Source organism: Camponotus floridanus, unplaced genomic scaffold (assembly GCF_003227725.1).
Source record: "Camponotus floridanus strain SB8 unplaced genomic scaffold, Cflo_v7.5 scaffold147, whole genome shotgun sequence".
Classification (NCBI taxonomy): Eukaryota; Metazoa; Arthropoda; class Insecta; order Hymenoptera; family Formicidae; genus Camponotus; species Camponotus floridanus.
In genome coordinates this window covers 269,906-293,744 of record NW_020229267.1, presented here as the reverse complement: position 1 = coordinate 293,744, position 23,839 = coordinate 269,906, and the positions used below count along the sequence as shown (strand labels likewise).

The following is a 23,839-nucleotide window of genomic DNA, read 5'->3' as shown; positions in this document are numbered from 1 at the left end:
CATTAAAATGGGACACCCTGTATATATTGTACATAACCATGTATATATTTTTATATTTTGTACATTTTATATTTATATTTTATATTTATATATTTATATTTATATTTTAATAAATGTTTACAATACATTATTTTTATGAATCCAAGAGTTGTATAATTTATCCATTCCCATTTTACGTAAACCTCGTCACCATTTTTTTGTAAAAATATCTTCACGAGATATACGTCGGGATTGGCAACGCGTTGTAACTCGTATTCGTAGAATCCTCCAGCGACGGGATTTCCCCGCGAATCTTCGAGTATGAATGTCGCGGGATTAGTTTTCTGCACCTTGATAATCTTAAAAATTTTAGTCGTCTAATTTGGTGTGAAACCTTTTTCAAAGATGGTCTTGTATTTACTCACGCGTACCGAATCGCCTACTTTAAATTTTGCCGGAGCCGCAATTTTTACATTGCTATACACCGTATTTAAAAGTTTTTCGGTGATCGCCGGAGTGACGTCGAGAGGTCTCATACCGATGATGCGATGTTTTCGCGTATTGTACTCTGCAACGAGTCGAGATAGCTCGTCGATCCATTTGTAATTTCCATTCAACGTAAACATTTTCCACATATTGTTTTTTAAAGTACGATTGAATCGTTCCACGACCGAGGCTTTCATAACGGAATATGTCGAGTAATGATTAATGTTGTGTTTCTTCATGAGTTTCTGCACACTCGAGTTGTAAAATTCTTTTCCTCTGTCGGTTTGAAAATTTTTCGGACACCTTTTATCGTCTCCAATAATCTTTGCAATCGTTTCGGACATTTCGTTCCCGCTCTTATTCTTGAGCGATACGGTCCACGCATACTTGCTCAACACATCGATAACCGTGAGTATGTATTTATGACCTTTGTTGGGTCGAGAGTACGAACGCATGTCCACTACATCCGCCTGCCACAGATCGTCGTATCCGCGTACAATGACGCGTCTTCGTGGAAAATTTTTTCTCGCCGGAGCATGTAATTCCTCGACTAGTTGTCGCTTTTCGGAGGTGTTTTTGTTCTCTCGCACGTTTGATCGAGGCATAATTAATATGTGATATTAGTATATCTCGCTTACTGTGTCGAGTCAGATGTTGCATATCTCAGCACATTCTTTATCTCATCCATCATTAATCGCAGCGCCTGTACGTTTGTTTCGAGCGCGATAATTTTTTGCTCAATTTCTCCCTCTTCGATCTCAAAAGTTTATCTACGTATCGTTTGTTGACGACGTCGGTATCAGCTTCCGGTTGCGCTACGCGTTGAATCTTGCGCGACCTTGCATCAAAGCCGGTAGTAGTCTGACAGAGAGCGTTATCGCGAACATAATTTCTCAATAATCCATTCCATTCATAGTACAAATTGTTCGACGTTCCCAACGATAATCCAAATTTATTAATCGACATTTCGGTACCGAGAACATTGACCGAATGACACGTATCGTCGACGCATAGTGTTCAAAATTAAAAATAATCATTCTAGTCTAAAAATCGCATAGCGAAATTCGCATGTTTTCGCTAATAAATAAGCGAGAATTTAAAAATTAACAGGCGTCGAGAATCTTCTCGAAAAGTCTATTTGTTAAAAAAAACTCGAACGCTCGAGTTATCTCGCCTTTTTTGCCACCAGAAAAACGCTAATCATCACCGCAGACAATATTATTGTCAACCGCCGTTAAAATTTACACCGCTCATGGGCATGCGCGTCCATGCGTCACGATCAGCTGATCGCCAATCAGCTGATCTAAAAAGATTGCGCGCATGGAAAATAAGCGACGTCCAACGTGAGACGTCATTAACAACCAATGACACACGCTGCAATAGTGTCACCGCTAAAATGTTAAATTAATTGGTCCACGTCGAAGCGGGCCCAAAAATCCGCTCGCTTTATAATGGGCACCGCGCGTGGACCAGCTAAGTCTCGCACTTATCGCTGCTCGCAGAGTATTCTTAAAACCGCTTCGCTAAACCGCTTTATCTAACCGCAAGTATAACGACCGCTTCTCACTCGGACTTCTCTTTATTATTTCGGCATCTGAAATATATGTTCATTTTTTTGTGTATATTGTTATTAATTGTGTGGTGAAAATAAAACTCAAAAAAAACCCAAAAAAAGAATTACGTGTCGTCAAGTTTTTTGCATCAAATAATCTGCTCGCGGCCATCCGTCTGCCGCGTGTTCAAAACTTCGCGCTGTCGCAGCAATCCGCGCTCACTCGCGAACATTTCTGGTCCTTCGAGCCGGATAATATCCGCATCCGCAGTTTCGTGAGTGACGTTCTCAGTGCTGTGCAGTGCTGAGTGCAAATCTTCTAAACAGACAGAAAAGCAGATACGTCAAGATGAGTGCCGACCTGAAGGCCTTGTTAGAGGCTCAAATCGACATCCACGGGCGAATGTCTCGCTCCGTGGACAACCTCCGCAAGATGGGAGTCACCAACATCACCGCCGGTGCCATTTGCCTCACCATCCTCGACAACCTCTGGGCGAAATTCGAGGCTCAACACGAACTGATACGAGCGGCGCTTAAAGATAGATACTTGGAGAGTGAGTACGCCAAAAATGATTTCATCGATACTGCGGAATGTACATACGTTTCTCAGCGGAGCACGTTGAGCGACTACGCTGACAGGCTAAGCGCCGAGTCAGTTGTCGCACACAGAATCGAGCCGAAGTCGGAGTCTTCTCCCAAAACCGTGTTGCCGCGTATAAAATTGCCGCCGTTCTCGGGCGCCTATGAAGACTGGCCTTCCTTCCGGGACCTCTTCTTATCCCTTGTCGGAGAGAATCCGTCGGTCTCGAACATTGAGCGGTTCCATTACCTTCGCTCCTGCGTGAAGGGATCTGCGGAAAAATTAATCCGATCATTAACGGTTACAAGCGAGAATTACGACCGCGCTTGGGCGATCTTGGCAAAACACTTTGAGAATAAAAAAGAGCTCATGCGATCAAATTTCTCTACCTTCACTGCTGTCGGGAAAATGAAGTCCGAGTCCGCCGAAGAACTAAGCCGTGTCCATCACGCCGTCACGGCCACCGTCAACGCGCAAGAAAGCATCGGAAGACCCATCAATTCCCATGGGATGGATCTCCTCAATCACTTGGTGATCGAATTGTTCGACTCGCGAACGCGCCTCGAGTGGGAGTCTTCTATCAGCGATTCTCCCGATCCGCCGACTCACGAGGCACTCACTGATTTCATTAGTAAAAGGATTCTTACCTTGAACGCCGCCAAACCCAAGATCGCCATGAAGAGTGCCGGGGAAGCCTCTCGGACCGCGAAGTCTCACTTCGTTAAAAACGGGTCCAAATGCGCGGCCTGCAAGGGCAAACACACACTTATGCAGTGCCCCGAGTTTAAGTCCAAGTCCGCGAGCGAAAGAAAGTTATTCGTTGAGGTCAGTGGACTTTGCTTCAACTGTTTCGGGAACCACATGATGGCAAAGTGTCAGTCCATCAAAACGTGCTTCACGTGCAAGTCGCGGCACCACACGCTATTGCACGACGCGTACACAACACCAATACCACACGAAGCGAGCACTTTCTCCACGACACGCACTTCACTCGACAAAAGGGCGACTCTTCTCGCCACCGCGCGCGTCACACTCACCGACCGTCTGGGACGACCTCAGGATGTGCGAGCCCTGCTCGACCAGGGATCCGAAGTGTCCCTCATCTCGGAGGACTTGGCACAGCGCCTCCGTCTGGCACGCACCCGCTCCTCAATGTCCATAATTGGAATCGGAGGAGCATGCTCAGGATCCACTCGCGGAAGGGTAACGCTCGCTCTCAAGTCAAGAGTGACTGGAGCCCCTCTCACTGTAGTCGCCTACGTCCTTCCACGGCTGTCTTCCTACCAGGGGCCAGCAATTCAGGGCCCCACCACGTTGCCGCACATTCACGGCCTCACTCTGGCGGATCCGCAATATCTCTAGCGAGACCTCATCCATCTTCTCCTCGGCGCCGATGCCTTCTCCGGGATTCTCCTCGAAGGTTTCCGCAAGGATCGCAAGGACCAACCCATCGCGCAGAGGACTACGTTCGGGTGGATATTATCAGGAGGCTGCGGAGTCGTAACGGCCAATGGCTCCCTCAGCTCCCTCCAGTGCATTATCGACCACGACTTGAACGCTCTAGTTCAGAGGTTCTGGGAGCAAGAGCGGGAGCAGCCTGCTTCCGTCGTGCTTACCCCGGACGAAGAGCGATGTGAAGAGATCTTCGCACTCATGAGCGCCTCGCCGACGGAAGGTACATGGTGCGTCTTCCGCTGGCTGGCCCTCTTCCACCTCTTGATCACACGCGAAAGTCCGCCGAGCGACTTCTCACGGCAATGGAGCGATGCCGTTCCAGAGACGCCAGCTTCAACCAGCTCTATGGCGACTTCATGGAGGAGTACTCGAACCTGAAACATATGACCTTGGTCAAAACACCGCTTATCAAAAACTCCGCGTGCTATTTATCGCATCACGGAGTGCTCCGGATTTCCAGCACGACCACCAAGTTGAGAGTCGTCTTCAACGGATCCCAGTGTACGCCTGCCGGAGACTCGCTCAACAACACCTTACTGGTCGGAGCCAACTTTCTGCCAACTCTCGCCGACGTCCTCCTTCGTTGGCGTTGGCACCACTTCGTCTTCATCGCTGACATCGAGAAGATGTACCGGCAGATCCTAGTACATCCCGACGATCGTGATCTGCAGCGGATCCTCTGGAGGCGACAACGCACTGATGACGTCCAGGAGTATCGACTCAATACGGTGACATACGGATTGGTCTGTGCACCTTTCTTGGCTATCAGGACTCTCCGCCAATTAGCCGACGAGGAGCCGGCAAACCCCAAGGGGGCAGTCGCTTTGAGGCGCGATTGTTATGTCGACGACATCGTTACAGGCGCCAGCACCCTGTCCGAGGCAGTCGAGAAACAGAGCAGTTACGCCGACTCTGCACGGCGGGCGGGTTTCCCTTGAGGAAGTGGGCCTCAAATCACGAGAGGATCCTCGAGGAGATACCAAGGGAGCATCAACTCCAGCAGCCACACCACGACTGAGAGGACGAAGCGCATCCGACGCTTGGTCTACGGTGGCACCCCCGCAGCGACTCCTTTACATTCCGCCTCCAGCCTCGCACGACCGCCCCGCTGACCAAAAGACAGGCGTTGTCGGAGACAGCTCGAATTTTCGACCCCTTAGGCTGGTTAGCCCCAGTCACCGCTCGTGCAAAAATCCTCATCCAGTCAGCATGGATGAAGCAATTAGATTGGGACTCCCCACTCCTCAATCAGATGAGACGTTGTGGAGACGTCTGCTTGAGGATCTTCCGCTGTTAGAACAGTTCCGGTTGCAACGATGGCTGAGGGCCGACAGTCAACCAAATCACGTTGAGCTCCACGGGTTTGTTGACGCGTCAGAGCGAGGTTACGCAGCCGTCGTTTACCTCCGCGTGGTGAGCTCCTCCTCGACCACGATCAGCCTGCTTGCTGCAAAAAGCAAAGTTGCGCCCATTAAGCCCGTGTCTCTACCGCGCTTGGAATTGTGCGCTGCAGTCTTGGTCACTAACCTGACTTTTCATCTCTGCGATGCCTTAGACTTGTTTTCAGCCCCAGTTACTCTATGGTCGGACTCCCGGGTCACGCTTCAATGGATACAAGGACACGCCTCGAAGTGGAAAACCTTCGTGGCCAACCGGGTGTCCCACGTCCAGACGAAACTTCCGGAGGCACGATGGCGACACATCCCAGGGCGAGACAACCCCGCTGACTGCGCCTCTCAGGGGATTGAGCCCCGGGACCTGCTCAACCATTCCCTCTGGTGGACGGGATCCCCATGGCTCGCCAAGGATCCAGCGTTCTGGCCACAGCACGACCACGCCACACACGACGTCGAGGTGCCAGAGACGAGAGCAATCGCCTCCCACTTGACGACCACGGAGAAAGCCGAGCCAGAGATGCTTCTCAGATTCTCCGATCTCCATCGCCTCCTGAGGGTCACCGCCTGGTGTTGCCGATGGCGAGGCAACCCACCGAGTTCGAGGGCTCACCTCAATCTCACGCCTGACGAGCTAAAGGCAGCCTTGCTCCTCTGGCTCCGCTTGGTGCAAGCTTTCCATTTCTCCAAGGAGATCACTGCCCTGAAACAAAATCAAAAGTTAGTCAAGGGTCCAATAATGAAATTAACCCCCTTCCTTGACGACCATGGGATCATTCGAGTCGGGGACCGGCTGAAGCACGCTGTGCTCTCAGAAGACGAACGCCATCCGATCATCTTACCTCCAGAGTCGTGGATGACGCAACTCCTCGTTAAGGCACACCACAAACGAACGCTTCACGGCGGGGTTCAGCTCACCCTTGGACTGCTTCGCCTGCGGTACTGGATTCCCCGAGGACGCTCCATCGTCAAAAGAACCATCCACCGGTATGTCACGTGTGTAAGATGGAAAGCCGCAGTACCACAGCCCATGATGAGCAGCCTTCCAACGGCACGAGTCGCACCGGCACGTCCATTCCTGCGAACCGGTGTTGATTATGCCGGGCCGATCCGGGTCTCATCCGAACCAGAAAGGGAAGAGGTCACAAGTCGCACAAGGGATTCATCGCCGTCTTCATCTGCTTCGCCACCAAGGCCGTCCACCTGGAAGCCGCATCGGACTACTCCACCGATGCATTTCTCGCTGCGTTTCGGCGCTTCACTTCTCGTCGGGGCCTGTGCAAGGAAGTCTACTCCGACTGCGGCACCAATTTCGTCGGAGCGGACCGAGAGCTTCGACTCCTGTTTCAGGCATCGTCATCCGACGGCCGACGCATCGCTCACATTGCAGCGTCCGACGAAATCCGGTGGAGATTTAATCCACCGGCAGCACCTCACTTCGGCGGGCTTTGGGAGGCGGCGGTGAAGTCGACGAAACACCATCTGCGAAGGGTCCTCGGAGACACGACCCTCACCTTCGAGGAGATGACGTTCCTCGCTCAAGAGGAGGCGTGCCTCAACTTGCGTCCTCTTCAAGCACTATCGGACGATCATGACGACATAACGGCACTCACTCCAGGACACTTCTTGATCGGAGCTCCTCTGCTGGCAGTGCCTGAGCCCTCACTGGCGGACGGCAGCTTCAGTCTTTTGTCCCGCTGGAAACTCCTCCAACGGATGCGCGACCACTTTTGGGAGAGGTGGTCACGAGAATACGTCAACGCCTTGGCATCCCGACCGAAATGGCTGAAGGACTCAGCCAGTCCTACCGTCGGCGCCCTGTGTCTCGTGCGGTCGGACACAACACCGCCGACCCGCTGGCCACTCGCCCAGATCACCCGGCTGCATCCTGGGGATGACGGCGTGACACGCGTGGTCACCACGTACCACATCTTCGGAGCTTGTCCGGCCTCTCACCAAGATCGTCCTCCTGCCTGGAGCCGACACCGCAGCACCAACGCACCCGGATTCGTGAGCGAAAAAGAGCACCGTGTTTTATTTTATTTTATTTTATTTTTCTTTTTATAACTAACTTGTCCGTCCACTGAAATGTTTATCTCGGCCGTGCATTGTCCGATAATCGTACCGCGTAATCAACTTCTCTTTCACTTTTTCCGAACTTCGCGTCACAATCTGCATTCACGTTCACTTACCACTGCACTTCACTTGCGATTGTTTAATACACCAGCACTTGAGATTCATCACATTCGCGAGATCATTCACAATTCACAAGTATACGCCTCATTTCACTGCACCACATGTTCTCGCGAAAGACTCGATTAAACTAAACAACGTGTCTCGTACTACGTCACTTCACATTCCATTCATCACTCATTTCACATCTCATCAATAGCACAGTTCGCGACACCTGTTTGTAACCGCACACACTCGTAAATTTCGTCACGTACTGACGAGGCGGGCGGGATGTTCAAAATTAAAAATAATCATTCTAGTCTAAAAATCGCATAGCGAAATTCGCATGTTTTCGCTAATAAATAAGCGAGAATTTAAAAATTAACAGGCGTCGAGAATCTTCTCGAAAAGTCTATTTGTTAAAAAAAACTCGAACGCTCGAGTTATCTCGCCTTTTTTGCCACCAGAAAAACGCTAATCATCACCGCAGACAATATTATTGTCAACCGCCGTTAAAATTTACACCGCTCATGGGCATGCGCGTCCATGCGTTACGATCAGCTGATCGCCAATCAGCTGATCTAAAAAGATTGCATGGAAAATAAGCGACGTCCAACGTGAGACGTCATTAACAACCAATGACACACGCTGCAATAGTGTCACCGCTAAAATGTTAAATTAATTGGTCCACGTCGAAGCGGGCCCAAAAATCCGCTCGCTTTATAATGGGCACCGCGCGTGGACCAGCTAAGTCTCGCACTTATCGCTGCTCGCAGAGTATTCTTAAAACCGCTTCGCTAAACCGCTTTATCTAACCGCAAGTATAACGACCGCTTCTCACTCGGACTTCTCTTTATTATTTCGGCATCTGAAATATATGTTCATTTTTTTGTGTATATTGTTATTAATTGTGTGGTGAAAATAAAACTAAAAAAAAAACCAAAAAAAGAATTACGTGTCGTCAAGTTTTTTGCATCAAATAATCTGCTCGCGGCCATCCGTCTGCCGCGTGTTCAAAACTTCGCGCTGTCGCAGCAATCCGCGCTCACTCGCGAACACATAGTTTGATTTATAATAATGTCGGCCTCGCGAAGTTCTTCGATAATTGACAAGATTTCATTGTCGTGAGCATTGTTGCCGGCTCGACGCGAGGCGTCCAGCAATCGCAAACGATCCACCAATTCGTTGGGATCGTTCCAATGCACGTAATCGATCATGTTGTCGCTTAACGCGGCGCGTCTATACCTCTTCCCATCTTTCTATCGGGGCTGCCGCAATTATATATTTGTACTTGTATCCTTTATTACTTTTAATAGGACTATTAACTTTGTTGTCACGTTTATGCGCATTTGTTATATTTAATATACTTCGATATTTATGCAAATTGTCTCGAGTATATTATTTGATTGGGAAATTTTTAAAAAATTAAATCGTAGATTCCTTCGATTCCCTTATATTTTATTCCATCGATAATTATATTATCTTCCTTGTCCACATCGAAACATTTATCACCGAGCATCATTCCTTCGTTGGTAAATTTAACACCGTAGACGTCCATGCTTTTTTTTTATCCACACTCATAATATCTCCTATATATTTTTGCGCCAGTGAACCTAAATGCTCTCGGAACGTTTTCTGATCTTCGGATGTTTCTAATTCGTATCGGATCGATGTTACAAACGAATCGGGTGTGGTCTCGTAAATTTCTTCGACGGATGTGGATGGTATTGTTTGACGCGGTTGTACTTTTATCGGAGTAGAAACAATAGCCATATTAGAAAATTGCTTCCTTCGCTTTGATCGATTCGATGTCGAATATATCGGTGAATCGTTTATCGGCATATCCGTGCTCGCTTTATTCCTTGCTTGGACTCTTATTTTTTCCTCGTGCTTCTCTTTAAACGTCAAACTCAACGATTTGATTTTCGACGTATCAGATTCCACAGTATTTTTGACAAGCTGTTTTAAAGGTTCGGTAATCGGTTTAAATTGTCTTTCTAATACGATATCTTCCTCCATTTTACCAGTTTTCAAAGCGCGATATTTTCTGCGAATCGATTCGCTCGTTTTTGCAATCTCTGTCGCAATCTTTTCACGATCGCCGTTCATGATGCTCGATCGATATGTCGATGACGACTGATCGCTTTACGGTATCGCGAAATCATTAAATCCCCTTCTATATCGTCCATTGATCAACGTACTATTTTTATCAATAACTACGAAGCCATATTTGCGTTGCTAACATTTCTAACACAATGCACGGAAATCGTCGTAAGACATGCTCTTTAATTGACCTTGCGCATCATATTGACGTTTATGCGCACTCGTCGTCATCAATATGCTCTTATATTTTTGCATATCGTCCTCAGTGTATATGACGTCGTCGGGAATTCTCTTGAAGATCAACTCGTATAATCCTGGTGTACCAATATACCTCACTTTGTCTATGATTATAGAGTTATGTTTGTCAATGTCGAATCGGTTGTTACCGAGACGCATTCCATTCTCGTCGAAATAGATGCCGTACACGTGATCGATCGTGTTTTTTCTTTCATCACCGCTAAGAAGAGCCTATGTATTTTTGTCCCAGTGATCCCAAGTGTTCTCGCAACACTTCTTGACCTTCCGACGTTTGTAATCTGTTTCGAATGGATGTTTCAAGCGGGTTGCCCGTGGTTTCGAAAACTTCCTCTTGAAACAGGTTTTTTTGGGATTTTTCGAGAACTTCTTCGATCTCGTCAAGTAATTTGGGTATCCTGGATTGTACGGTTCTCGTTATCCCGGACGGTGTGGAGGTTATCAGCGGTGTAGAGGTTAGCAGCGGTTCATCCAATGTACGCAGCATCAATAAACGTTTAGCCTTCAATCGTTTTCTCTTTTTCGGTGTCGCATTCTCCTCCTCCTCCTCCTCCTCCTCCTTCTCCTACTCTTTCTCCTTATACCGCTTGGGTAATGTTTTAATTATAGTGTCAGCGTTACTCTCCGGCTCATTTTTCATCGCGATAAAGCTCGAGTTGTCGGCGATTTTTTATAGTGGCTCCATAATAGGTCTAAAATGGGTCTTGACTGCGATATCGTCGTCGATCTTACTGGTCTTTAAAGCGCGATGTTTCTTGCGGATCGATTCGCTCGTTTTCTCAATCTCCTTCGCAATCTTTTCACGCTCACGAATATTATCGCTTTCAGCCATGTTGACGGAATGGTTTCACCCTTCTCGACAAAATGTTGGCAGCGACTAATCGTTTTGCGGTATCGCGAACACGTTAAATCCTTTTCTGTATCGCCCGTTCGTAAGCGAGATGTCCTTATCTATCACTAGGAATCCATACTTTTGTTGTCAACAAGTACGACATAATTCACTGAAATCCTCGTACGACATGTCGGTATTCACGTGATCGTTGTACACGTGTTTCAAGTTTGTGCCGTCTTGTTTAAATAGGATCAGCAGGTTCACGTTGTCGCGTATAAGATGCTTAGGTATCTTGGCGTCTGACAAAGATAGAAATAGTCAACGCTCGAGTGTCGACCCAAAGTACTCTCTTATCGTATCTTGCTTATCGCACGCCACGTCATCAAAGATAAAGATGGAATTCGGAAGCGCCTCGCTCGGTGGAATGACATCGCTGTTATTAGAGAATGTAAAATAACCAATTTCGTCTATAGGTGTTAGTAAATTTTCCTAGTATTTGTATTTCGGCTGTTGAAGCGATTTCGAATATACGTACACGTTCTCGAAACGTACACCGTGCGGACTTTCTATCAAACTAATCAACGTTTGTCTTACCACAGTTTGAAGGGCTGCAAACGATACCGCGTATAGTAGTCGGCAGCATGTTTCCATGCTTGCGTACTTTTTTCTCCGATATTAATCTATCGTCGAAATTTGATACTTTGATTACCCGCGCTTGTCGCACGAACCGCATGTTTTGCCTTTCGAATCAATTTTGCGAATGATAGGAGGAGACCTATTTATAGAAGTGTCTCGACTCGAAACCGCTCAGTATCAAAAATGTTTCTCCTTCTGTCGGATGAGAGAGACATTCTCCGGCTTACCGCCGAACAACTGCAGTATATCCCAAAGATTCTATTACTACAAAATTTCGGTGATTACGTGGAACGATTGTGGAACAAGCTTCCAGAATATATAAAGGTTGATTCGCAGATTCGACAATATCGTTCGAGCATGCGACATTACAACCAGTCGTGGCAACGAACACACATTGACGGTCCACCACCGTTGATAAAAGATTGCTACGAATGTCAGCGAGATTCGTAAGAGGCAGCGATCTTTTAAATCATGCGATAAACGCGCTTCCCATCGAATTACATATTCCCGGTTATCAGTTTTACGGGCCAGGAACTCGATTAGAGAAACGATTGGCTAGAGGTGATCGAGGTATCAATCCATTGGACGCGGCGTGTCGCGAACACGACATTGCTTACGCGCGAAGCAACGACCTCAACGAACGTCACATCGCGGATCGCATACTAGCTGCAAGAGCGCGAGAACGCATTACCGCAAGGGATTCGACTCTCGGTGAAAGAACAGCCCCTACGACTGTTTGAGCGACAATGAAAGCAAAGACAAAACTCGGCATGGGAATGAAAAAGCCATCGACGACAAAGAGGAACAAAAAACAAATACTTCCAGTAGCGAAATGCGGTGGTATTTTACCACTTTTACCGTTGTTGGGAGTTGTCGGTTCTTTGGCCGGCGGTGCAGCGGGAATTGCAAAGGCGGTAAACGATAGCAAAGCCGCGCAACGTTAGCTGGAAGAGATGCAGCGTCACAATCGCGCTATGGAAGGTCACGGACTTTATCTCGCTCCGTACAAGCGTGGACAGGGATTCTCAACAAAGTCTAAGAGAAAAAAAAAATGTCGAAAAAACATTTAAAATGCCTATGAGTGCGACAACTAACGTGCAATTGGAACAATTTGCGAAACGTATGCGTATACCTTTCTTTAGAGGTGTTTTCATGCGCAATAATTTACCGATAAGCGGTGTCCAACGAAACGAGAGCAGTATCGTCAATTTGGATGACGTTAATGGTCCCGGTACTCATTGGGTGGCGTACGCAAAAAGGGATGATCGTGTCGTATATTTCGACAGTTTTGGAAATCTTCGACTGCCCAAGGAACTTGTGCGATATTTCGGACGAGTTAAAATTGAATACAATTACACATCTTATCATAGTTATAATCAGAGTATCTGTGAACATTTGTGTTTAAAATTTCTTCAAACGATCAATTTAAAGCCTGACAATCCATCGTCACGACTCAGTATTCGTTCGAAATATCACTGACACTTACGTTGACTGGCAGAAGCAGCGTTCTCGCTGTAAGCTATTTCCCCACTATAGATTTGACCGATGCCGATTACGAGCTCGGATTAACGGATTTTGAAACTTATCATACGATTCCGAACGTAAATTTTTCGAATAATAAATTTTATTTTGACAACGACGACAAGGAAATTACGATTCCCGAAGGATCGTACGAATTGCACGCCATAAATGACTATCTCAAACGCGCAATTTTGCGAGATGAACACCTTTCCAGAGATGTTGAAAACGATTATGATGAGGAATATCCAATAGTGCGTCGCGCCAATCACAATACGCTAAAGTGCGAAATCAAATGCACCTACAGAATAAACTTTACTAAACCCGACAATGTAGGATCCTTGCTTGGATTCTCGTCGAATCGTATATTGCAACCTCGCAAGTGGTATAAATTGGACGAACCTGTTAATATTATAAACATAATTATTATTCGTATAAAATGCAACGTGACTACTGGTGCGTACAGCAACGGCATGCGTCACACGATACATGAATTTTCACCGAGCGTACCGCCAGGATATAAGATATCGGAAACGCCGGCACAGATCATCTATCTGCCGTCGTACGGAGCATTACGGATTTAACGATACGTATTGTGGGTCAAAGAGGTCGATTGCTCGATTTTCGAGAAGAGGAAATTACAGTAAGATTGCATATACGGCGACGACAAACATAGTATGCTTGTGCTGAACGAAACGGAGCACGCGAGAGACAATACTTTTACGCGAGACAATACTATTGCAGTAAGGCGAGCAGTATCGGGTGACAATAATAAGACATCCGTTAAAAAGAAGCTGAGCGCGTTGAATCGTGAATTTTTGAAATCATTGGGATTCTTCGTACGAAAAGAATGATTGATATTTTGAATATCGGAGGTGAGCCAGTCTTTGACGATCGCATCGTCAAGATTGAGACTCATACGTACAATCCATACGACGCTTGGATACAGGGATGAGATACGAATACCTATACAACATCAGGATTTGTACACGTTACCGTGCGAAAGCTTTCTTTACATCGAGGGAAGGTTTAATGTGCGTAAAGCGAATGAGGAAATGAAGGTTGTATTGGGAAACAATTGCGTCGCATTCATGTTTGATGAGCTTCAATACGAACTCGACGGAGTAGAGATTGATCGCAACAAAAATGTTGGAATAACATCGACGCTCAAAAATTTTGTCTCTCTAACACATCAGAAAAGTATAAACTTGAAGAACGCTGCGTGGGATTTGACGTACAACGGTGACAAAAATTATTTCAACTTTTGCGTGCCGCTCAACATGTTGCTGGGATTTTGCGAAGATTATAAACGCGTTGTGATTAACGCTCGTCATGAATTGATTTTGATACGTTCGCGCAACGATAACAATTGTCTATTCGGACATCCGTCGTCGGAAGCTGAGATTGAATTACTCAAGATACAGTGGCGTATGCCTCATGTAATATTGAACGAAATTAATAAATTATCAATGTTGCGAATGTTGGAAAGCGGACGATACTTGAACATGAGTTTCCGATCTTAGGATCTACACGAATTTCCTCTGCTACATAGCACGACCAAACATTCGTGAATCGTGAAAGCCGCCTCCCAGCTAAAGAAACCGCGATTCATGCACCTTTGCACTGCAAACTGGTAAAAATAATTCGGTGTCACAAGATGTTACATTGTTCGATGACTGCAAATTGACCAAACTCTATTAAACTCTATTTAAACTCGGAATTTTATCCCTACGATGATTTAAATTTAGATTTTGAAAAAATAGATTCGCCGTTCTATTCGACATGTATTCTCGTTTTCGCAAATCTTATTACGGATGCAATAATAGCACCGCGCTATTAACCATTCCAAAGTTTCTACATTGAGGTCCTCTAGCGGTCATTGATTGCTCGCGACAAAACGAGTCTGTCAAAACTGCTACCATGGACGTGAGAATAGAGTTTGAGTGCAGGGAAAATATATCGGCGAATACTACCGCCTATTGTCTCATGTTGCACAATCGGGTTGTCGAATATAATCCATTGACCAACGGAGTCCACAAAATTACATAGGTCAGCAAATATCCCCTTCATTGCACATGAAGAAAAATATAAAAGATTGAGATGTTTGACGATCGACATCAGTCTGCGATCGGATCTTGTCATCATGATTGCGCCAACGTTTGTGGATCTGCAAGGATTTATCGTTGGGAAAAGTTTTTTCGTGAAGGAAGCTGCGGTTTTGAGAAAAGGATCCTTACTTTCTCATTACATTTTTACATGTCCGGTACCATGGCACACGCTCACAAAATCTGAGAGATGTCAGGTTTTATGGCTGATTAAAAACCACCATGGATTATCGTGAAATAATGGACACGTTTCATATTGGAAGTCGAAACGTTTAATCACAATGGCGGTGATGCAACGGAGGAAGATGCGTTACCTCTCGTATACGTTAAAGGGCACGAAAAACGGCAATGGCTGGCCGATATACTGGACGATGATGTGAAAAACAATGTCATTATCGAAACTTTCGATGTAGACTATGAGGATGTAGCTTCTTTAAATATGTTAGATGTTAAGAATACTATGCATTGTGAAAATTATGTAAAAAATTGCGCTTTACAAAATGTATTTAAGATTTATAATTGGTGGTTGAAACATCATGATGATGATTCTTCGAATCCATATTTATAATAAATTGATGTTGCGATATATTTTTATCGTCTTTCTTATTCTCTCCTTTCTTTCCTCATCCCTAACTATGTACGTGCGTAGTATCGTGTTTCCGTACGTGACACAGTTGCCACATATATTGTATTTCGATACTACATTGTGATACATTGTAATACATTTAAATAATTGAATATAGTTTTGCGTTTGATTTTCGTTTAAAGGGCGTTGATTTTCATTCGTTTTCGTTCGACGACCGTTCATTTCCTTTCGACGGGTGTTCAATTACCGTTTGATAGCCGTTCAATTACCATTCATTTCCGTTTGACGACCGTTTGATAGTCGTTCAATTATCGTTCGTTTCCGTTTGATGACCGTTCAATTACCGTTTATTTCCGTTCGAAGAGCGTTCAATTACCGTTCGACGAGCGTTCGTTTCCGTTCGAAGAGCGTTCAATTACCATTCATTTGCGTTTGATGATCGTTCGTTTCCGTTCGACGGGCGTTCGTTTCCGTTCGATGACCATTTGATAGCCGTTCAACGTGTGTTCGATGATCATTCATTTCCGTTTGATCAGTTGACGCATTACATTATATCGTGCTAATTTGCATGGGAACATGTATAGTTTTGTCTTACGACGTGTTTTTGGCAAAATGATAACGATACGTCCCTATTCTAAAGTTTCGTACCGAGAAGTTTGTCTGCTCACAAAGTCGTGATATTAATATTATATTATATTATACTATGCTGAGTTGCATGGGACCGTACTTTCGTCTTACAACGCGTTTTTGACATGGTGATAATGCGGCATCTCTACTATAAAATCTCGTGCCGAGACCTCGTTGCCGCATCAGAAAGTTTCAGAGCGCATATAAGTACGTGAAGAAGCGAGTTGGAATACATAAAAATGGAGTACATTTTTGAGAATTGCCTGGGGTGGAAGCAGGACTTTTCCAACCTGCTCGCGGTCCTATTAGTAAAGCTGGCATTTCACTGGGAAGTGAGTATCGATTTTGCGAATAATTTGTGAAAAAATTGTACATCTATAATAATTATATTTTTTTATATTTTTTATTTTCTAGTCCCTGTATAAAGTTGAAATACCGGGATTTATAAATATCAAGCGCAGACAGTGGGTGCGGGCGGAGCGGCGGTGGAGGAGACGATCTCTCCTTCATGTGGGGCGACGTCCCGGAGAATTCGCCGGACGAGGTGGATATCTTTGACCTTCGGCAGCTCTTTGGGGAAGAGTCCTACATGGAGGAGGAGATTTGGGTGCTCGGGGAGATTCGGGCACCTAATGGCATGTGTAACGGGGAGCACAGATGTAAGTATTTTTTATAAATGATATTGTAACTATAGTTTTATATTAACGCGTCTTTTTCTGTTACAGGAGCGGCCATCCCCTGATCCGGCTCCCCTGACTCTTCCACCCCCGCACCTCCCCATTATATATAAATTTTTTTTTTAAATTATATTTCATTATATTTTATTTTATATTATATTATTATATTATTATTATATTATTTTTATATTTTAAAATTTTATTATTTTAATCTTAATTTTAAGTACAATTATATTTTATATTTTATTATTATTCTTATTCTTCTTATTATTATTATTAGATACACACACACACAAATATGTATAATACACATACACACACATTTTTAATAAATTTTATATATTTTAAATTTAAAAAAAATCTAATTATTTACGCGCCTCTCCTTGCGCTCCCATCCTTGCGTCTCTCTCGCGTTAGTTGTAAGTATCGTGATATCGTTCTCTCTCGTGCGTTAATCGTAAGTCTATCTTCATTTTTCGCGCTTAAAATAAGTAATCTCTCACGCTGACACAAAAATGTACAGAGTTAAATAAAAAAAAATCTAATTATTTATGTGCCTCTCCTTGCGTCTATCTTGCTCTAGTTGTAAGCCTCTCTCACACGCGTTGTTATTCTCGATATTATCGTTTTCTCTCGCACGTGTCGTCTTCGCGCTATCGTTCTCTCTTTCGCGCGCTAATTGTAAGTCTCGCGGTATTATCGTTCTCTCTCGCACGCGTCGTCTTCGCGCTATTGTTCTTTCTCACACGTTGCGCTATCGTTCTCTCTCGCACGCATTGTCTTAGAATATTATCGTTCTCTCTCTCTTTCATATATTCGTTGCTCACTTACCTTTGCGTCGTCCTTCTCTCACCTATGCGTCGTCCTTGTCCCACGATGACGCCATCCTTGTCGCACTCGTAGCACTATCCTTTTCCCACGTAGCGCTGTCCTTCTCACACTACCGTCTTCTTTCTACTGATCCCCCTTCACTGCGCGAACCCCCTCGTCCATCGCTCGCGCCGTGGATCCCCCTTCACCTCGCGGACCCCCTCGTCCATCGGTCGCGCCGCTGATCCCCCTTCACTGCGCGGACCCCCTCGTCCATCGGTCGCACCGCGGTTCCCCTCGCACCTCACCCCCCCCCCTGAGAGGATCTGGGTTAGAACTGACATAGTCTCACTACTTATAGATATATTAGTAAAATGTTGCAAAACTACTCCTTAGTTATCTTTTGTTAATAAATAACGTACAAAAAGGTTTTTTGCTTTATTATATTAACATATATATAAATATATTTTATTAATATTTTATTATATGTGTAAGTAATGAAAAAATTTTGTAACTTCGTTTTTGAGAACGCCTCGTTTGATTACAGCAACCAGTCTACCGATGCTTAGAGTTATTAGTAACGATTGATTAATTAAAAAGTCCTATCTTTGAATTGTCAGTCGGTGATCAATCAAAACCTCCCATTTGTTTTTGATGTTGTAATTTAATATGTTTGTGACGTTTTTAACAGTCTTAAGCCTTCAAAAAGAATCTTTAATTCTTTTAAATTTTTTCTAATTACATTTTTTATTTTGTACTTCTCTAAATTTTTATTAAGCTAATGTAAATGTTATCTATTCCTGATTTTATATATTTATTTTAGATATTGGTAGCGTTGTGGAAGATAGTGATAAAGATTCATTATATATACCTTCAGAAGATGAAAGTTCAGAAATTTCGGATGATGAAAAATCTTCTCAACAACATAAATCAGTTTATAATAAAACCAACTCTTCAATTTCAAGTTTAGATAACTCACAAATAAATTTGGTCGGCACATCTGCGTGCAATGACATGAAAATGGATGTTGAAACATCTAATATAAAATTTAAACGTAATTATTGTTTCTACTGCATAAAACCGCAAACACAACTCGCTCGACATCTAGAAACAGTACACAGTAATGAACTTGAAGTGAAAAAGTTTGCCATTTTGTTTGCTACAAAGAATCCGGAAAGAAAAAAAGATACGATAGGAAAAAAATAATAGATACGATAAGAAAAAACGGGAATTTTAAATACAATACAACATCCGAATTGAATAATGGATAACTCGTTGTATGTAGACGTTCTAATGCAACATTTAAGAAGACTACTACAGATTTTACAGTTTGCATAAAATATAAGGGCTTTTTTGCAAAAAATACAATAAGGCATCATTCTCGAAAATGTCTCAAAAACAATTTTGAAAAGAATAGGAGCATTATGGTTATGGGCAGAAAAATCCTTGGTAGGATACATCATTCAGTGAATGAAACTTTAAGAAAAATAGTATTCCCTGTAATGTGAGAAGATGAGATAACACGCATAATAAGATACGACGAATTATTAATAATATATGCAAACAAGCTTTGCATTAAATATAAGTTTTAACATCAGCACGACATGTGCCCGGTTGCGTGTTCTTGGCCGCTTTTTTATATCATTAAAAAAAGTAAATAAAAATGTGGAAGATTTCGCATCGCTCTATCAATCTAAAATGTACGATGATTGCATCGTTGCGATTAATGATGTTGCGGGATATAATGAAAAAGATAAAACTTATAGAGCTCCCGCAGTAGCAGCTAACTTATCAACTTTAATAAAACATATAGAGAATATCCTCATTACAGAATATATAAAAAAAGAAAATGTAGAAAAAAAGAAACTAGTTAAAGATTTTTTGAAATTACTAGTTGTCGATATTGAGACAAGTATAAACAAAACTGTTATAGAAACACAGTCGGCTTATAAAAGGCATAAGAAAGTAATTCTGCCATCAATAGCAGATATCCAATCATTACACACATACTTGAAAAAGAAAAGAACCGAAGCTTATATTGCTTTAAAGCAAGGTTTTTCGTATAACGATTGGATCTTATTAGCAGAGATAGCACTGACCTTAGTGCATATATTTAACAGACGACGGTCTGGAGAAATTGAAAGGATACTGATAGAAGATTTCAAAAATTACGAGACAGTTAATAGTAATATGAAAAGCGATATTTTTAATTCTTTATCAGAAGAAAATAAAAAAATTGCACAAAAATATGTTTGTTTTTGTATTAGAGGCAAATTAGGACGTAGTGTGCCTGTTTTACTGTTGAGCGATTTATTTGAATGTATCACACTTATTTTAAAATTTCGAGAAGAAGCTAAAGTGTCAAAAAACAATCCATATGTTTTTGGATTGCTTGGGCTTACGAAAAAGAGATATAGATATCTTAGAGCTTGCGTTTTATTGCGCAAGTTTGCAAATGAATGTAATGCAATGCATTCCATACCTTGAGAGGTACAACGTTGCGAAAACATATCGCAACTTATTGCATTCAAAAGAATCTCAATGATGTAGACATCTCGGATCTTGCTACATTCATGGGACGTGCCGAGAAAATTCATAGAGATCATTACAGACAACCCTTAGCATCTAGAGATATATTAAAAATCTCACAATATCTGGAAGCCGTACAAGGAAATGTACAAGATTCTAGTAATGAATCTTCATTGGATAGTAAATCCGAACAGAAAAAAACAGAATCAGAAGAAATATAAATAAATTAGAGGGGAGCATTAATAGCAGCAATGACATAGGTAAATAAATTTATAATTAATTATATGCCCAGCAAACACATTTTATAACTGTATTATAACGGTTACATAAATCAGTGTAATCGAATGTAACAAGTAATATTACAGGATTATAACATGTAATACTCTCATTCCTTGTAATTTCCCACTCAAGGAAGCAGCAGTGTTATATAATAGTTATATATTTAATTGTAACAGTTATATAATGTAATATTATTGTTACATTAAGAATATAACTGTAATAAAATTAAGATATAATATTATTGCTATTGGTTTGACATTTATATAATTATTATATAAATGTTATATCATAATTTTCAAATGTTTTTGAATATACGTGTAATATTTATATAACAGCCATATAAATATCAAATTAGTAGCAATATTATGTTATATATTAATTTTGTTACAGTTATGTTTTTAATGTATGAATTTATATAATTGTTACAATTAAATGTACACACACACACACACACACACACACACACATACATATCACATATCTCTCAAGAAAAAAAACCGTAATAACTCAACAATTTTATATAAATTTCTTTTGTTGTAGAATCTGAATGTGAAAACATATTGCACGATATCAATGTAGCTTCTCTGTGTATGTTTCAAAGAATGTAAATTTTATAAGAAAGTTATGTTGACATCGTGCACTATGTTTGCGTTCATATTCTATACAACAAAAGAAATTTAAAAAGTTGTTGAGTTATTACAATTTTTTCTTCTTGAGATGTGTGATATATATATGTATATGTATGTGTGTGCGCGCACATACACACGCGCATATATACATTAAAACATATAACAATGTTTTATTATAATTACTTTTCAAATTTTGATACTATACAAAATGATGCACACATATTAAAAATATTATAAATAAATGATTTAATTGGTCTATATATTAAACTTAATATATATTAATTTAATTTAATACATATCTTAAAATATAAAATCTTTTACATCTTTTATTATTTTCGAAGCTTGAAAAGTAATTATAGTAAAAGATTGTATAGATAAAATATAGATTGTAAATTATATTTGGATTTATAATTTTCGTAGACAAAATAAAACTTTTAAATATGTTATATTATTCACAAAAAAAACTTTTAAATACGTTATATTATTCTTATTATTATAATTATGATGAAAACAATTTTATGTGTGTACCCTAATGTGTCCACAAAAACATAATATCACAAAAATGATAATTATATATACATATATATAAATATATAAATAAAATTTGTGAATAAATGTAACATACATATATAAACTTTCTATATATAAATATATATTAACTATATATAATATATATGTATGTATGTATATATATATATGTATATATATGTATATATATATGTATATATATATATATATATATATATATATATACAGGGTGTCCCTGAACACTTTATTGTGCACTTGTTAAGGAGGAGCTTGCTGGAAAGCATCAGAAACACAGCGCTGCCATCCAGTCATCAGACCAAAAAAAAAAATAAAATAGTGACTGCTTTTTGACAGAAACAGTAACAAAAAGTACCTTCAAGTATAAAAATAATAACCAAAAATGACAATTTTTTATCAAATTTTTAAAATAATTAAGGCTATCTAAGAAAACAAAAACTGGATCTGTGCTTGAATAACCTAACATAAAATTATAAATAGCACCATGTATTGTAATAATCTGTAGATATACGGATTATTACAGATTATTTTTTTTTCTTCCCGCGTTGCTCGTTGCTTAGCAAATCGGAACCATTCCGCAGCGATTATGTCAAATTCAGCTTCAGTTAAATCTGAATGTACAGAGCATATGGTATCTGTAAAATAAGTTAAAATTTAATTAACAATATTAATGTATGTGCGCGTATATAAAAGAAAAATCACTTTAATAATTAAATAGTATCTATTAGAATAAAAAAAATGTACGTTTGTGTAATCTAAAAACCCAGAATTTAAGAAAATAGTTAAATATAATTTTAAAATATTTACCACATATATTCTTAATAAATGTTAAACTACATATTTTATAATTTAATCGAACGCCTTTCCAGGAACAGTTCATAGCGCATTTATTGCTGATAATTCGTTCTAAAGCACGATGAATGCTATTTCGTGGAGTGTTGCTTCCAATTTTTAGAATCAATTTTTTCTGAAATTAACAATACGTTTATGTAAATAATAAACAATAAAGACAATATCATATCAACTATATTAAATTCAGAAGGAAGTAGTTTGATATTGAAAAGTGTATAAAGTGTCTGAAAGATTATAAGAATGGTTCTATATAAAAAATGAAAGTTCTATATAGAAAAAGAATGTAAATTACTTCTCTTTAAATCCTTTTCTTCATTTTTCTCAAAAAGTAAACCGATTCTTATTCCATAACTGCATTCACTGCAAAAAATTTAATGATTCTATAACTCAATCTGTATTCATTTTTCTATATGGAACTTTTTTGTATAAAAATGAAGTAAATGATAGACTATTTATTTCATTTTAATATCAATAATATAGATCTCCATACAAATTTGGAAATAGTTGCAAATAAAAAATAACTTACAAATTGCGATGCAGCAATTTCGTTTGATATGATTAAATTTTCGAATTCTTTTATGGATTCCACTGTTTGTAGTGGCAATAATGGTATTATCATTACCATATCATTTTCTATCAATTCTGCATTATTACATTTGTTGTGCCCGGCGCGGCACAGGGTGTGGGGTAGCCGGGAGAGGAAAATAATCGCTCCAATTGTTTAACAATAGAAATTTATTACACAGAATATACTTATTTATCCCTTATCTTTAGTCGGTTTTCTCAAGCCTTAATGTCGTCCTTTCCTGGATCCTTTCGTGGTTAGTTATTATGTCGGGGGCTTCGTAGCTCGGTTTGGCGGCTAGCCCTCGGATTCGCACTATGTCTTATCAACGGTTGTTCTCGTTGCACAATTTAATGATTAGTCTTCGCGCACTACTTTGACTATAGATTCACCGTTTATGACTGTCCGCTGCGGATCCGCGGTGGACGGCTTTTATTCCCTTAATTTCGGGGATTTTTGGAGGGGATCGCCCGGCGACATGACCATGTATGGTCATGGAGGTTTTTCCGGGTCGTCCAAGTGCTAACGAAGGAAGTTCAAAGTTGAATTCCTTCGTTAGCGTTTTCGCGCTTCCGGGTGAACGTTCTTACGCTTGAATTGCTGAGGCAGCGATTCTATCAGGCTGCCGCATTTCTCAACAATATTTCATGCTGACACTTAATTTAATTATAT

General features: G+C 41.4%; 2 protein-coding genes across 2 annotated transcripts; one reads left to right on the top strand and one right to left on the bottom strand.

Moving 5' to 3' along the window:
• Positions 1-4,276: 4,276 nt before the first annotated feature.
• LOC112637249 lies at positions 4,277-10,718 on the top strand. Its single transcript, XM_025406507.1, has 4 exons — positions 4,277-4,795; positions 4,914-6,719; positions 6,797-7,456; positions 10,653-10,718. The coding sequence occupies exons 1-4, from the start codon at positions 4,277-4,279 to the stop codon at positions 10,716-10,718; spliced, it is 3,051 nt and encodes a 1,016-aa protein (XP_025262292.1).
• Positions 10,719-22,209: 11,491 nt separating this feature from the next.
• LOC112637248 lies at positions 22,210-23,250 on the bottom strand. The gene is made up of 3 exons (XM_025406506.1): positions 23,129-23,250; positions 22,588-22,717; positions 22,210-22,385 (listed from the first exon to the last, which is right to left on the bottom strand). The coding sequence occupies exons 1-3, from the start codon at positions 23,225-23,227 to the stop codon at positions 22,210-22,212; spliced, it is 405 nt and encodes a 134-aa protein (XP_025262291.1). The 5' UTR covers positions 23,228-23,250.
• Positions 23,251-23,839: the final 589 nt, after the last annotated feature.